Source organism: Apodemus sylvaticus, chromosome 4, assembly GCF_947179515.1.
Source record: "Apodemus sylvaticus chromosome 4, mApoSyl1.1, whole genome shotgun sequence".
In the NCBI taxonomy this organism is placed as follows: domain Eukaryota; kingdom Metazoa; phylum Chordata; class Mammalia; order Rodentia; family Muridae; genus Apodemus; species Apodemus sylvaticus.
The window spans coordinates 142,144,271-142,161,009 of NC_067475.1; the positions used below are offsets into that span (position 1 = coordinate 142,144,271).

The 16,739-nt window shown below is 47.2% G+C and overlaps 1 protein-coding gene across 6 annotated transcripts in view; it reads left to right on the plus strand.

Moving 5' to 3' along the window:
* Positions 1–16,739, plus strand: part of Fndc3b (fibronectin type III domain containing 3B) — a 293,040-nt gene that overhangs the window by 80,932 nt on the left and 195,369 nt on the right. For all 6 annotated transcript variants that reach the window (XM_052180717.1, XM_052180723.1, XM_052180720.1 and 3 more), the window contains exon 3: positions 12,404–12,479. In XM_052180717.1, coding sequence (XP_052036677.1) covers positions 12,404–12,479 — 76 coding nt within the window. The remainder of the gene's footprint in view (positions 1–12,403; positions 12,480–16,739) is intronic.

The window sequence follows — 16,739 nt, forward strand, 5'->3', positions numbered from 1 at the left end:
TGGGCCTTTCTTCATCTGTAATGTATAGGTAGGCAGTTAGATTGAGTTTTGCATGGTAGCACAATGCACAGTTTACTGTTCCTCTTGGCTTTGGAGAGAGGGCTCCCTGGGTAAAGCACTTGGTGTATCACATAAGCAGGTGGACCTGAGTTTGTATTGTATCTCCACTAAAAGCTAGGCATGGTCACCCCTGAAATCCTAGTATTTGGGAATCAGGGAGTTGAGGACAAGTGGGTATGTGGACTCCATCAGCTCTCTGTGCTAACCAGTTGGTGAGCTTTGAGTTCAGGGAGTGACCCTGACTCAAAGAATAAGGAAAGCCAATAGAGGAAGGTACCTAATACTGCCTCTGGTCTTCACAAATGGGTATGTGCAAAAGAGAATTCTCTCTCTCTCTCTCTCTCTCTCTCTCTCTCTCTCTCTCTCTTTTTCCTCCTCCTCCTCCTCCTCCTCCTCCTCTTCCCCACTCCCACCCCCACCCCTTCCCTAGTTCCTGTGGTTACTGTCCCTATGTTATTTTCAAGGCGAGTGACTAAGTGATTGGCTCTGAGACATGGCATCTGAGCCACAACGGGGGTGTCTGGAGGTTTGATTGTCCTTGGGAAATGAGGTGGGAGTCAAGGCTTTTCAGATCCCAGCCCAGGGCTCTGTAGGCTCCCGGGGGTTTTATCAGGAGTGATTCTTTCCCTGAGATGGTCAGCAGTTCCCTTTTGAGGTCAGTACTGTGAGAGTTGTGGTGAGCAGAGAGGGGCAGCTGGGACTCTTCCTTGGGGGACGGGCAAGTAGGAGAGGGCCTCTACCTCCGCTACTCCTCACCCTTCAAGTTCATGTAAGAGGTGACTTAAGAAACCTCTGTGTAAGACATGGCACTAGCCAGGTTTGTGGTGGTGCCACAGGCCTGCAATCTTAGCACTCAGGAGGCAGAGGCAGGCAGGTGTCTGACTTTGAAGCCAGCCTGGTCTACAGAGTTCCAGGACTGCCAGGGCTACTACACAAAGAAACCCTATCTTCTGACCGCACCCCCTTCCCCTCAGAGAGAGAGAGAGAGAGAGAGAGAGAGAGAGAGAGAGAGAGAGAGAGAGAGAGAGAGAGAGAGAGACAGAGAGAGACAGAGAGAGAGAGACAGAGAGAGAGAGAGAGAGAGAGAGAGAGAGAGAGAGAGAGGAGAGAAGAGAAAAGAAGACTTTTAAAAGACTTGAAACTATTAGGTGATTTGTTTTTCTTTCTGAATTTGTAATGATTCCTCTTACGTAATGCCGGGCTGGAAACACAAACTGGGCTTTTAGTCTTCAAAAGGAAGGGATGTGTCCCCTCAGCCACTCCACTGTGTCTTAAAAGCTTTCCTCCTAGGTCTTGACTGAGATGGCAGGCAGAGGTAGGCTTCAGTGTCACACAGGGCTCCGTTGAACTGTCTTACCCTCACCACACCCACTTGTTAGTTGAGTTCCTCATTCTTTTTGTTTCATATCCAGAAAGGGCTGTTTGGACTTTGACTCTCCTCAAGATGTTAATTACATTGTTCCAAAATCTTGTGTTCTGTTAAAAATCACTTACGCACAGCCTTGGAAAGCACTCTGAGCAGGGAGTTGCTTCAGGGTGCAGAATATTGTTTTGGAGGCCTTGGGAAATAAATCTCGAGAGTTGGTTCGTTTACCACCGAGACATCTTTAGTCCATGTATATAAACAGGAGAAGTCCCAGTGAGCCCGGACATTATTTGTCCCAGATGGAGTTTAAACTTGGCTCACTGTGCTGCACTGATGTCATGACACATCAGCTGGCCCCAAATTAGATGTGCAGAGAATCAGCTATGTGCTTGTGTGCACCGAGGGCTCGTGGGGAGGAGGGGCAGGGCGGCTGGAAAATCTTTGTCACAGTTTTTCCTTTGCACTCCGCAAAGCCTGGTGTCTGTCCTGAATTTGATCTTAGGGAGAGAGGGAGGAATCCGAAGGATTGGTGATGTAGATCTTGGCATTCGCGTGCCAGAAGGGCTTTGTGCTTCTGAGACTAGGAGTGAGCTGTGTCTGGCTCTCCATCCGTTCCTTAGCGAGAAGCCTGCTTGCCAACACAGAAAGGAAGACCAGACAGCATTGCACCTAAGCCTCACACCCACGGCGACCCAGGCCTTGAGCCTGTTAGATGAAGTTTTACTGCCATAGCATATCTTCATCCACACCTTGTTAGCTCTGTTGTCCCCCCACACCATCCCCAACACACAGACAGGTCGTATGGAGCCAAGCCTACCCTCAGACTCACTTTGTAGCCAAGGCTGGCTTAGCCCTCCTAATCCTGCCTCCCTCCAAATGCCAGGCTTGGCCCCACACCCAGCCTCTTCCTCAGAGCGCTCGGGTTTTGAAGATAACCTTCAGGCTTTTTGCCTCTCTACCATTAAGGCAATGGTCCTAAGTATCCATTTGTATAAATGTTTTGCTCTCGGGTATTACGGTGGGTGGGTAACCTATCAACAAGTTATGTTCATTTTTAGAAAGCCAAATGCTTGAAGCGCCCTGAGGGATATGAGCTTACATCCTCAGTGTGCTTTGAGAGGGCAGTCACAATGCCAGGTGGCTCTGCTATATTAGCTCTTCCAAAAAACTTAATTATAGAGTTATATTATCTAAAAGTTTTACTCCTGGCTATATATTCAAGAGAAATAGGCATTAGTAGTCCACAGAAATTGGACTATGAATATTCAGAGCACAATTTTGCAAAACAATCAAGAGGTTTAGAAGCAAATTAACTGTAAATTAACAGATAAAAAGATGAGCCAAATGTAGTCTATCTTAAAATGGAATATTACTTAGAAGAGAAAAAGAAATGAATGAGATGGCACGGACAGCCTGGACAACTCTTTGTTAAGTGACGGGATTCCTTTGCATTGTGTTATTTTTGTGTTTATATAAGATCCACCATGAGCCAATATCCAGGGACCGGAAGTACATTAAAGGACCAGGGGAACTGAGGGAAGATGGGGTGTTGGAAATTTCCTACCATGTTTTGTGTCATGGGAACCAACTGTGTGAGTGTACCAAAAATACTTCACGTACATCAACTGTGTGGTATGTTGCTTTAGTCTCAATAAAGATATTAATACAAATTATCTGAACCTAAGAACTCAAAAACAAAGCAGCCAATAGGACCCTCTCCTGGATTCCTATGCCAGCGACCCTTTATTGCTGGCTTGCATTATGACAATCTTAATTAGAAGGGTTTCTAGGCAGGTTGCATTGTTTCAAAGCTGTAAAGAGCTTAAATTTCAGAACCTCTGCAAGTGGATTCCAGACTCACGTCTTGCTGCCAGGATCCAGAGAGGCTAAACTGAGCCCGGACTGCGCATGCTTGGGAGGTGCAGCCAGAGCCGGAGTGCTTGAGACCGGTCAGAGTGACAGAGCAGAAACGGGTCAGAGTGGGGGTCTGTGGACGCTTAGATTTTATGGAGAACATGAAACATGGCAAGTGTGGCAAATTGTTTTTCTTTAATCTCCTTCACTTAACTCGAACTCGTCCATGGTAGGAAGTACTACTAGTCATTGCTACTAACCGAGTGAGTCCTGTTCCTGTGTGAAGTGGGTAAGTATTCTCTGCTTTTTATAAGCGAGCAAATACAGGCTTTGGAGGTCAGGTGGGCTGCCTGGCAGAGCCTCCTACCTGGGACCAAGCCTCCATCTTTCAGACAGGCTCTTTTGACTGTATCCTGCTTTCCTTAGATAGATGGTTATACCTAAGTTGGTTTTTCAGCAGCTTAGGTTAGTGGAGAGCAGCTAATGACTCAGTAAGTACGTCCTTAGAGTGTTCTGTAGGAGGCAGCTCCGGCCCGAACCTCTACAGGCAGTGAACCGCGTGTGCATGGGAGTTGTTCTTAGGTTTGACTAAATCTACCATGGGTAGTCCTGAGGGATATTTTTTATTTTCATTTGGAATATTGAATTTTAGGAGATATATTCTCTCCCCCTCCCACCCCTACCCCCGCCCTCATCCCCTTCTCTCTCTCCCTCTCCCCCTCCCCCCTGTGTGTGTGTGTGTGTGTGTGTTTGTGTGTGTACAGCAAACATTTTAGTGAGTTTAGGAATACTTTTTCTTATCTGCAGTTTGGATAGTTTGGATTCTTTATTCTTTTTGAGTATGTATAATATGATAAAGGCTAAATTATAATGTCAAGAAACGAGGAAGCAAAATCACTTAACTAGTTTAAAATGAAATTACTCTGGAATCAAAGTAGATCTTCTAGAGATATGATTAACTTTGGACCTGAAGAAGTAGTGTGGTGATTCTCCTAAGATTCCTAATTAGATTTGTTTGCCGATAAACCTTTGCTTTTGTGTCTGCACAGGAGTGGTAGGTCCAGAGACTGTCCATGGTGCCTGCTATGCGCTGGCCAGAGGAAAAGGGTTGGGCTGATTGCTGAGAGCGTTTGAAGTTAGTTTTTTTAGAGCATAAGCCAAGAAAGAGAAAGTCTAGAAGGGCCATCAGGTGGATGCTCGCCAGCAGTAGCTGCAGGTGCGGGAGGGCAGAAGGAGGCAGCACCCATGAGACAAACGCAGATGCTTGAGCGGATGGCAGAGCTAACATGACAGCCAGCGGGGAGGTGTGGATGTAGAAGACTGCCAAGTCCATGCTTCCTAGATGTGGGGCTGTGTCAGTGAGCGCAAGCCGCACACCTTGCTCAGCCGCTCTGTAGTCACGTGACTTTGGACCAGTTTCTTTTGTGTTCTTGAAGCTTCAGTTTTCCCGTCTATAAAACTTGGTTAATAATTCCTGCTTGGAATACCATATGGGTTTGATAAATAGTTAACATTTTAGAGTTGCTGTAAGGAAAACAAAAACCAGGGGAAATGTGTTGCTAAGGTAGCTCTCACCACACTAAATTAACTTTACGGATGTTACATCCGTAACTGTTGCGAGAACATTCTATCTTTTATTTTGTTAAAGATTTATTTTTATTTTATATTTGTGTGTGCACACACACACCTGTGTGTACGCTGGTTTGTGACTGTCTGTGCATCCCATGGTGGCCAGTGGTGGCCAGAAGAATGCATCTGGTCCCCTGCAGCTGGACTTACAGGGAGTTGTGAGCCACCCAACATGAGTGCTGGGAACTGAATTCCAACTCCTTCTCTGCAAGAGCAGCAGGTGCTCCCACTGTGACCCTCTGGCTTTTCCAGGAAATCAGGCATTAAAACATCTGGAACCCGTTGGAAAGAGTCTTAAGGTTCAGGGAGAAGCAGAATGACAGTGTTGGTCCGGCCAGCTGTGCTGATGGCACGGCAATCTGAGCCGTGTTTGCAGAGCCCACCTGTGGCTTCTTAGCTCTTACACTTTTGCCAGCTTTGGAATCTGGCCGCAGGAAGGACAGATGAACAGGGCACGGTCACGGGTGTTTTCTTCTTCCCTGTAACATCTTTGTGGTCTACCTACTTGCTTCTTTAACCCGATCACGGGTGTTCTCTTCTTTCCTGTAACATCTTTGTGGTCTACCTACTTGCTTCTTTAACCCAGGGACATTTTTTGAGTATTTTTTTAAAATTTATTTATTTTGTGTATATGAGTGTTCTATTTTCATGTACACCTGTGTGCCAGAAGAGGCCGTCAGATCCCATTACAGATGGCTATGTGGTTGCTGGGTATTGAACTCAGGACCTCTGAAGAGCAGCCAGTACTCTTAACCACTGAGCCTTCTCTCCAGCCTTTTTGTTTTTTAAGATTTATTTATTTTATGTATATGAGTACACTGCAGCTGTACAGATGGTTGTGAGCCTTCATGTGGTTGCTGGGAATTGAACTCAGGACCTCTGGAAGAGCAGCCAGTGCTCTTAACCGCTGAGCCATCTCTCCAGCTCTGGAGAGTGAATTCTTACCACAAAAATGAGTTTTGGTTGTTGGCAAAAAACCTTTTGGAGAAAAGAGATTGGACTCAAAAAGCAAATATGTATATTTCAGTTATATCTGAGGGCTGTGTGCACTGTTCCAGAGAGATGAGTGTGGCAAAGGTGTATAAAGGTGTGTATGGGTAGGTATGAATTTGAGAATCTAAAGGGGCTGGTGTGTGAGTAGCCAAATGTGTGCTGTGTGTGCATTATGTGTGTGCATATACAGGCATGTGTACATGTACAGCTGTGTGCATGTAAAGGTGTTTGTGTACAGATATGGGGGCCATGTGTGTATATGTATAGCTGGGGAGTATGTGTGTACAGGTGTATGTGTGTGTACAGGTTGGAGGAGCATGTGTGTGTGTACTGGTGTGTATGTGCATGCAAAGGTATGGGGGCATGTGTATATGTATACAGCAGTGGGGTTGTGTGTGTGCAGGTGTGTATGTTTTTATCTGTGGGAGATCTCTGTATATGGGCGTGTATGCATGTACAGATATGTGTGTACAGATGTGCGGAGACAGGTGTCTATGTGTGTACGCGCACATATGCAAGCACACACGTGTAATCATAAAACATTTGCAGGAATAGAAGCTGCTGTTCTTTTCATGCAGCCAAGGGGTAGGTTTTAGGAGCTGTGGTGTATGACATTGTGGTAGGGTGCTTGCCTAATTTATGTGAGGCTCTGGGTTTGGTCCTTAGTACCACCCCAAAGTCAGATGAAATGGAGAGAGAATGCTAGGCAGGCTGCTGAGGGCCTTCTTCACAGGGAACCTTCTGCAGTTGTCAGGCTTTATCCTCTCTTCTCCCAGGGTAACCACTGAGTAGTGAGAACTGTGGGCCAGAGGGAGAGGAATTTATCCCTGTAACTGCCCAGAGCCACGCGGGTCTCATGGTAAGCGGAGGGAGCTGCACAGGAGATAGAGGCTCCTCTCCTCTGTGGCTCTTGATCTTCTGGGTACCAAGTGGAACTCACAGGAAGCTGCAGAGGTAGCGCTTCATCTTTGATCAGTCAGCACTGCTCTCCCAGAGAAGCTTCTCTAATGGACTGATTCTCTGCGGGGATTCACTTAGGTGATGGCGCTGGTGATGGCGGCGGCGAGTTAGAGGAAACCTTGATGTTATTCCCCATGTATTGGGGGATACTGTCTGCCTCCCCCTGACCCTTTTATTTTGTGTTTGGAGACGGCATCCCCTCTTGGCCTGGGATTTGCTAAGTCTGCTCCTCTGGCTGACACAGGCATCAGCGGTCCGTTCGTTTCCGTCTCACTAGAGCAGGGCTCACAAGTGCTCACCATCACCCCTAGAATCTGTCATAGACTTGAGTTCTGAGTCTCCTGCTCAGCCAGGTCCTTGTGCTTACAAGGCACGCACCTTACCAGCTAAGCCACCACCATCCTGAGGCTTAATGTTTTTGTTTTTCTTTATTAATTTATTTTTGAGAAACCATCTCACAGTGTAACCCCAGCCAGCCTGGAGCTTGCTGTAGAATCCTAGTTGGCCCCAAACTCAAACTCGATTTACTTCCTGCTGATGATATTCTTTATTTGAAGCATAGGTCAGGAGCCTTAGGACAGAGTTGCCTCCAGGACTAGTCTTAGCTTCTGCCTGTCCCATTTCTTTCCTCATCAGTAGGAAGCAGTTAGATTGACAGTTATGAAGGAAGTGCTGCAAGGTCTTCCTCCAGCCTGTCCCTTGGGCAACACATTTATTTCTAGTTTTTTGCTCGGGTGTATTCTGAATCGTCTTCTCTGTTTCTTTGGCGTTTGCGAGAATGGAGAGTTGCTTTCATTACCTTGCTAACCTGCCTCACGCTTATTTCAGACTTTTTGACTCAGATGCCCTTTGCAGTTGGAGCAGACCTGTTGAAGCCATGTAGCCCGAGGTCTGAAGCATTCCTGCTGCCGGCTCTGACAGCTTGCTTCTGTGTCAGTATCTCTGGGAAAGGAAAATCTGTGATTAAGACCCTTCTCTTCCTCCTTAGGAGAGAGAGCGCAGGGTGAATTGGTTTAATACTTACTGACTTTGAAAAGCAGGAAATGGCCAATGAATGAACCAAAAACGATGAGGCTGAGAGGCTTCCCAGGGGTAAATCTACTCTGATATTTTGCTAAGTGGACTTAGCATCTAAAGGGGACTCTTAGCAGATATGCTGTGTGTGTGTGTGGGGGGGGGGTATGGGAGGGGTGGGGCAGTGATGGGAAGAGAGGTGAGGCCGAGAACTGACATGCGTGGTTCAGAAGGTCTGGCGCCCCTCACCCGCCAGGATGTGACTCACGCTTCTCCAGGCCTGTGATGCAAGGCCTGGTGCTGGTGGCCCATTCACTCTCTCCTGTTGTTAGGACAGGCCACTGGGCTGCTGCGCCAAAGCTTTATTTTTATCTCTGTCATTGACAGTGACAATGGCACAGTGGTCAGTCTCTCTCAGTTAAATAAAATGCCTTCTTCTCCTAAAAATACCCAGTGGCAAGTTCAATACAGTCCGTTCCAGCCGTGACTTTTGCTCTTGTGAGAAGAGAGATTGCTATTAGGAGCTTTGCCTCCTTCCTAAGATGGCTTGGTAGATTACAATCTGGTTGCCATAGCAACTCAGCAGCAGTGAAAATTACATGAACGAAACATTCGAAGAGAGGTGTGCTGGTACGATGCTTAAAAGCCATTTATCTATCATCTTTCTTCCTGGAGAAGTGAGGGAGAAGGGATTAGGCCCTGAACTCTGTAAGCGGAGGGGTGTTTGGGGGAGGACTGCACACACAGCCTTGACAAACAGACTTCAGAAGAGGCGGGCGCTTCCACATCATCCTTTGAATTGTGTCCTGGTTACAGAAATTCGTTTCAAGCAGTGTGGTAGGCAGAGTGTGACATCGGTTCAGAAATCCTTTTTCTTGCCTAGGACTTTGCATAATATTGCTGGATGATATTTTCAGGGCTGTTGTTGACAGTTGTGTGGGGACAGTGTATGAATTTGGGGTTGACAAAGAGGAGTCAGGCTTACTTCACAGGGGGAAACACATGCCTGCTACTATAAATCTGACTAAGAATGCTCAGCTGACAGCCTCCCCAGGGGAGAATTTACTTTGATATTTTGCTAAGTGGGCATAGTATCAGAATGCCCTCTAGGTTTCTATCTTTCTTGATTAGTGTTCACACCTCACCAGAGAAGTTTTCATGTGCAGTAGATGGTGGTTAGCAAACTCAAAACTGTTCAGGATGTAGAACATAAGTCTCTGTGGAGTGCTCAATTATAAATGGACATCTGTCACACTGCCTTTACCCCAGGGTCTGGGGACCATCATAGAAGTGGTGGCAAGATTCTAAGAGCCACACCAGGCATCAGTGGGAGAAGAGGCCCTTGATCCTGTGAAGGTTCGATGCCTCAGTGTAAGGGAATGCCAGGGTGGGGAGGCAGGAGTGGGTGGGTGGGTGGGTGGGGGAGCACCCTCATAGAAGCAGGAGGAGGGGAGATGAGATAGGGGGTTTCTGGGGGTAAATCGGGAAAGGGGATAACACTTGAAATGTAAATGAATAAAATATCCAATTAAAAAAAAAAGAACAATTAAAAAAAGATTCTAAGAGCCAGAGGATATGGAAAACTGGACTGAAGCAGTGTCTTCTGGTCAGGACAGAACTGCAGCAGAAAGGCAGCTGTGGGCGCCTGCACGTGGACAAGACAGTCACCGTGCCAGCCCAGAAAGAGGAGAGGCTCGCCATGCCCTCCCTCTAGTCAAGGGACTAGTGAGAGCCGGTGGCAGCTAGGGCCCGGAGACTCAGTCTTCTTCAAGGGTGTGGCCTCCGGTAGGATGAGCGAGCTCCAGTGTGTGCATGGTCCCACACCTGTGAGCATTTGGGCTGCTGCACAAAGTAAACTCAATGGGTTATTGGGGGCTAGCATGAAGTAGGTAATGGGGGACCAAATGTAACCAAATGTACACATTGTATACATGTATAGAAGTCTCAAAAGTCAAAATACTGCATTTTTTTCAAAAGAAAATTATACTTTTATTTTTTAAGCTCTTAGACAAATTCTAGCATCACTGTGACAGAATCAAAACCATCTGCTTTATGTTTAAACCACCAAGAAGGAGCTTATAATGTATAATTAGAATTAGGGCAGGGAAAAAAGTCAGTGGACTCCGTGTCCTAGATTGTCTTTGACAACCCTAAATTCATAAACTCTCTTCTCCCACGCAATTGTCAACGGTGGTCCTAAGACTACGATCTAGCAGTGTAATGGAAACAAAGTCCCAGGCAGGGAAGAGGAGAGAAAGTGTTCTGTGATCCCCGGGACATCTGGACCAGTATTGGAAACCATGGGCATGTCTGTCTAGCATGCTGGTCGTTGTCGTAGCCCGTAGGTTCATGGATGGGGAGACTGGTGGTGGGTGACCTTCCTTCAGCAGCTTCACCTTGTTGGCACCTGTGGTACCGTGAGAGTTCGCCAGCAGCGAGGAAGCGCTGGAGTCATTACCAACTTGATTTCTCTGTGTCCGGTGACCAAAGTTTGTGGTGTTTTCAGCAGCAGACTCCTCCTATCCATTAAGTTCTGGTGGGCAAATCTGGGCTTTGGCAGTAGCTTGTATTGTTCTAGGGGGTCTGACCAACAACTCCTGACGCTGAAGGCTTTGTTTGTCAACCTCTGCTTCTGGGGCAGACATTTTCCCCTGTGTACAGTAACTTCAGTTAAACTCGTGTGTGTGTGTGTGTGTGTGTGTGTGTGTGTGTGTGTGAAATAAGCTTACAAAGGAAGCTTATGAAGTACTAGATGTCCATGAGGCTTTAGCATCCTTACTTGTCTGTCCCCCGCTCCTGTCACTTAGAGTTTGTTACCCCTCCTCCCTATTCGGTTCAATTCCTTCTTTTATTGCCGTTTCACTGGATGCCATGGGATAGAGCTGTGATGTATGTTTATGTAAAAACAAAGTTGACTCCACCGCTTTGCTGGGGAAAGCAGTGGAGGCTCTAATCACTCTGGAGGGCTACAGGGATTTCCTTTGGAGCTCTTAAAACGGCACACCACTGTCACATCCCCGAGAATGGGAACGGGGAAGCCTGGAAGGTTAGCTCCACAGTTACTACAGAGAAAAGCATGTTGTCTTGAAATAATTTATCCTTAAATAATACGAAGCATCTGGGCTGGGGCTTACACTGCTTTCCTGAGAATGATCCTGGTGACTTTCCAGTTAACGTATTTCCTAATTAAAAGAAATTTATGCCTCGCCACTATCTCCTGCTGTGAATTACTATGTGAACAAAATATGCGGAAGTTAAAGATTTATATTATAAATGACCTGACTTTGATCTGAATAGTGTTACAAAGCACATAAGGAAGTTGATATTTTATGTTTACATGTATGATCCCCACACAAGTATATCGTGTTATGTGTGTCTGCAGAGGCCAGCAAAGGGTGTGGGAGCCCCTGGAACTGGAGTTTGCAGGTGGTTGTGAACCGCCGAGTGGGTGCTGGAAACCGACCTTGGGTCCTCTGCAAGAACAGTAGGCTCTCTTAAACACCGAGCCAACTCTCTTTTAATTCATGAGCTAAAAGAATCTTGTGAGATGACTTTCCTCCATCAATAAAAGTATTTTCAGGCATGGGCTTAGACAACCAGATCTTTCCCTATTACCATCTCACTTAAAGAAGGAAACATTAATCCGTTGCATTTGGAAGTTGTGGAAAGCAGAGTAGATGCTAGCTGTTAATGGAAGGAGTACTGTGTGGGAGAGAGAACGCAAGAAGAAGGGCCAGTCTGCTGGATGTTTCTGTGTGGTGGAGTAGGCCTCCTGCAGGAACTAACCCAGGAGGACAGCAGCATCTTGGCGGGGTCCACAGACGGGTGACAGTGTCAGTCTGAGCTGGAGATGGCCCTGCTGATACAGTTACACAGCGAGTTTTAAATCAGTGGGTTTTTCCCCCCTTTTGTTATCCTTTGATTAGAACTAAATCTGTGCAGCTGTTAAAGCGTGCGTGCGCGCGCGAGCCTCACCACAGCTGCCTCCCATCTTGTGTTTTGAAAGTTATCTCAGTGTTACATATGTGTGTCTGTGTGAAGAGAACACTGATTCTGGGTTGTATACCGCGACATTGGAGTGCCTGCTGGGGCTTGTTTACTTTGTGACCTTTCGTATACTTTAAGGTTTTCATGCAGATGTTCTTCTCCGACCTTTTCAGTTTTATAATCTTGTTATTCAACCCATCATATCTCCAGGAGCAGCAGGTCAAATGGTCACAGACTGCCGCTTTCCTCTGGATGGAAAGCTTTTGTGTGTTGTTTTTCTAATTTAAGTTCGTGTCTAAACTCGTGAAAGAGAAAAGAAAATTGTGTTTTCCAAAGAGAAAAGAAAATTGTGTTTTCCAAAGGAAAAAGAGCAATTTTAGAGTTATATAATATAAACAATATGGGATGGGACACTAGGCATATTCCTACATTTTGAGTGGGGTTAAGATTTATGCCCTAAATTTTTGTGTTGATACAAGAGTTGATGTCATGTGCTTCCTGCCCAGGGCACTGATTTAACTGGACTCTCTGCTCTCACAGGTCATTCTTGTCCAAGTTAACCCAGGTGAGACCTTTACAATCAGAGCCGAGGATGGGACTCTTCAGTGCATCCAAGGTAAGGACGCTTTCTGATAAACAAACCTTCTAATTAAAGGGTTTCTTCTTTATTATAATGGAAGTAGGTTTTTTTCCTGTGTGCATATGCTTTTCTAGAAGCAAACACATGTCCTTTTTATTTTTCTGTCTCAAGTGTATATATAGTGGCTCTGTTCACCCGATAATCTGAGTAGCGTTATGTATTGGATACCTGGTAGTTATCCGTTGCTGGGCGGCTTAAGACAGCACCTCCATGACCTCATTTTCTATGGGCCAGGAGTAGCTTAGCCATATACTGAGCTCTGGGATGCAGAAAGTTACAAGTCAAAGCCGTTTTGCTCTAGTCCTTTCACAGAGCTGGGCGTACACCCAGACACACTCAGAGAGGTCGTGGTGACGTTCAGTTCTGGAAAACTTCTAGTAGAATGTTACCCTTGCTTCCCAGTTAAGTGGCCTCTCTCTCTGTACACAGTTGTAGCTGTCTTCATTACAGTGACTAGCTTCAGGGTGAAAGGGAGCCGAGATCATGAATACAGGGGGCAGCTGCCAACCACCATTTATCCCGTGACCCCTGATGTCTCTTGCGTTTTCCACGTGTAAAATGCTCCTCTCAGGGTCTCCAACTGCCCACAGAACACGGAATCCTTTCCTGACAAGCCCCACGTGTGAGTGGGACTTGGCGGATGGTTTCGTAAAGCAGCACGGCTTAGCCACGCCCTGGCTCTGCCTGGCCTGGAAAGGCCGTCCGTCCAGTTGTCACTATGCAGAGGTCTGTCTCAGCTGCGCCTCGCCATGTGGAGCGATGGCGTCAGACCTGCACCTGGCCTGTAAGTCGTGCCCTGTTGGACAGGGTAGCACACCACCTCCTCACGACAGCTCTCCTTGTAGTGCTTGGTACAGTGAGGCAAAGAATAGACGGTGATGTAACTGAGGTCGGGCGGGAATCTAATCAGAAGACTTGTTCATAGAACCTGGACATGTTTACCAATGCATACCAGGTGAGAGGAAATGCATGCCCATTTTACTTTGCTGTAATGGGCTTTGTGCAAACAGCGGCCTTTTCTATTTCGTTGTTGAGAAGGCAGCAGGCTGCTCTGTCATTCATGACTTCCTTGGATCTGCAAGAACAATATTTACAACTTAAAAATGAGCATATGTTAAAGATTTAAGCCTAATGAATTTTAATTGGAGTTGGACTGAAATAATTTAATGTTTTTATAATTTTTTTTCTTTTTTTTGCTGACTATAATTCTCTAGCCATTGCTGTTGGAATTATTTTTAGTATTATAGACTTAGTCTTCATTGACAAAAAGTGAGATGAAACTCCAGGTCAAGAAAGAGTGAGAGATGCATGTGGAAGTAGTGTGGAATACACGATCTTGTCTCTGGCCCACAGTGCCACCGGGAATGGACCGAGTCTTATTTAGAAACCTGAAGTCAGTCTCTTCTGGACATGACACTAGAGGATCTAGATGAAGACTTTCTGAAAAGCGGTTCAGGATCCCTGCAGGGAGGTGGAACGGGAAAGGTCTATAGTTCAGGTCATCCCCAGCTACATAGTGAGTAAGCATTGTAGGCTAGCCTGGGCTACAGTCAAATTCTATCTCCAACAACAAAGCGGTTGAGTCTCTGGCTCCTGGTGCCGCTGGAGCCCACGAAGCCCCAGGTACTGTGTGCATCTACCTCACAACTGAGAAGGTGAGATGGACTCTCGGAGAGCAGACTGCTGGCCAGGTGAGCCTAGATCCTTGTAGTTTATGTCAAAGGACTGTGTGTGTGACTATGAACGTGTCTGAGCAGTCTTTGTGCACCCACACGTGCATTACACATTCGTGGAGCTGACTTTTCTGAAAGCGTCTGAGTGTGTGTCAGTAGTGGTGCACTCACTCCCACAGCAGGGTCACAAGTGTGTTGCTCTGTTCACAAAGGGACCTTTGTGATTACTCGTGGTAATTCTTGGCGATAAATGATGCTAACACCCTCCAGAGATGTAATATTGCCTCCGACTAAAGCAGAAGGATGAAGTCCGTGTATCTTTGTCCTTTTCTGGAGTCCTGGACTCTACCGTTAACTTTATTTGGGGCTTGGTGGTCCTTGGCCCAGTTAATCACCAGTGACACCAGACAGAGTGAGAGAGATGGAGGCCAGGAGCCACATGCTGTGCTAGGGTTTCAGAGCGGGCAGGGCAGCTGGGTGACCCTAGAGATGTGGAGGGCAGGTGTCTGGACGGTAGACCCATAAACTTTACTCTAGGTGTGTGGCTAAGGTGTGTCCAGCAGGCTCCTCCAGCCGGCATGTCAGCAGCCTTCAGCCGAGTGCCACTGCCGATCACGTGACGAGTACAGTCCTGTAAGATGTGGGGACCGGCTGTCCATTGCGACTTCTGGCACAGGGTGTTGTGGCTGCCTTCCATTGATCGTGGTTTCATCCCCGTTGCTATATCATTTGTTCCCTTCTTGGGCTGTACAGTGCGTGTTCTCCTCCAGCGAGTGTGACAGACAGGTCAGGAAGCTGAGGCCTGTGACGATTGCTTCATATCCCGGAAGCTCATGGCCTGAGAGAGGCAAAGACTGCTTCTTATCCCTGGTGAGGCTGGCTGCACAGTAGCCCGACTTCTTCATCGACATGCCCTGCGGTTTTCTGTCACACATGTTTCAAGAGCTATCTAGGAGCAGGAGGACTCGGGGCCATGATGGAGCCCAGAGGCACTGGCTGCTTTGCTGGGCTGGAGGCGCTTAGCTTGCTAGTGGAACCGCGATGCACCTGTTGACTCGGCAGCAGATATGGGAAGCAGAAAGACCGTTTAGATCTTAAATTCATTTTGCGCAGCATCATGGTTAGTCTTAGCTTACGAGTTGGGACTTCATTCTCATTAGTGGGGAAAGAAGGGTACAGGGGTGGAGTGCTGTGGCCAAGAGGGATAGGTTCCCCTTCGTGTATGTGTGTGTGTGTGTGTGTGTGTGCGCGCGCGCGCGGGTGCTTGTGGCTATCTGTGGCTGTGTGTGCAGACAGAGGTGATGGGGCAAGCTTGGGTATCATTCTGCAGTCTCTCCACCTTTTCCTGGTGCTTGCCTAGGCGAAGCTGTCTCTCCAGTGGCCCTGGGGTCTGTAGTCTCATGCCCTCCCCTCCCCCCCATCCCCTGAGCACTGGGATTACGTGTGCTTCCTACCTTGCCTCACTTTGCAATTCCGGGACTGAACTTGTTAGTGAGGAACAGCTAGAGCTGCTTGCTGGCCCTTTCGGGAAACTCTGAAATCACACTGAGGTCAGCCGTCTTGTTTACACTTCGACTGGCTGGCCACATGACTTTCTCTGTATGTCATCATGGCATAACTGAAAAAAGACACTCCATATGATGGCATTAGACAGCAGCTTGGAACCCGGGCGCCATGCTGAAGAATATGGTTGCTTTGGGGAAGAAAAAAGATTTTTATGGGAATGTCCTTGGTGATAACGAAGGAAGAAAAACACAGGAAACATACAACACGCTGTGAAAGCAGATTCAATTCTGATGGACTATTTCTCAATATTTTCCGTGAAATATGAATCATAAGTGTTGGAGGGGGCCATCAAGAGCACGGCCTTCTGTCTCTTGGAGAGCGCACTGTACCCGCTAGCTGCAGCAGAGCCCGGAGAGTCTTTCTTCTTTGGCCAGACAAAATTGTATACCAACTGTCAGAGAAAGGGTCTCGGTAATCAATGTGAATTCTGGCCTTTGCTGCCAGGCAGGAATTAACAGAGGGCAGCACGGATCTCGTTATTTTCGCGTCCCTGTGGAGCTGAGGCGCTGGCAGGGTAGCCTTCCTTCCCGTCCACACATGCCATCTCTTTATCTGGGCCACTTCTCTGCTCTCTGCAGAATCCTCCTGCCAAAACAAACACTCCACTTCCTGGAAGGCCTTAGGTCTGTCTGTTCCTAGAGCCAGCCTTCTGGGCCTCTGCCAGTCACTCCACCTTGACTGTGCTCTGGGCTAGCGAGGAGCAGGTAGGGGGAGCCCAGCATGGTTATGGAAGCAAGGCTTTCTCTAGCCTGTAGATTAGACTGGAAGTCAGCAGGGACAGGAAGCAGCCCCTACCCCACCCCCGACAGAAGGTGCAGTGTGATTACTGAGTGGACTCATGGCTCTGTGTTATGCCAAGTGTGAGTCTTTTAAATTTTACTCTTTCAGTGAGAGTTTAGTTACATTGAGTTATACGCTTTCCACACTCCCCGAGACAAATCCCACTGATCTTCAAAGCCGATTGGTTGTTTTAGAGAAACCCTCAGTCACTTCCTCC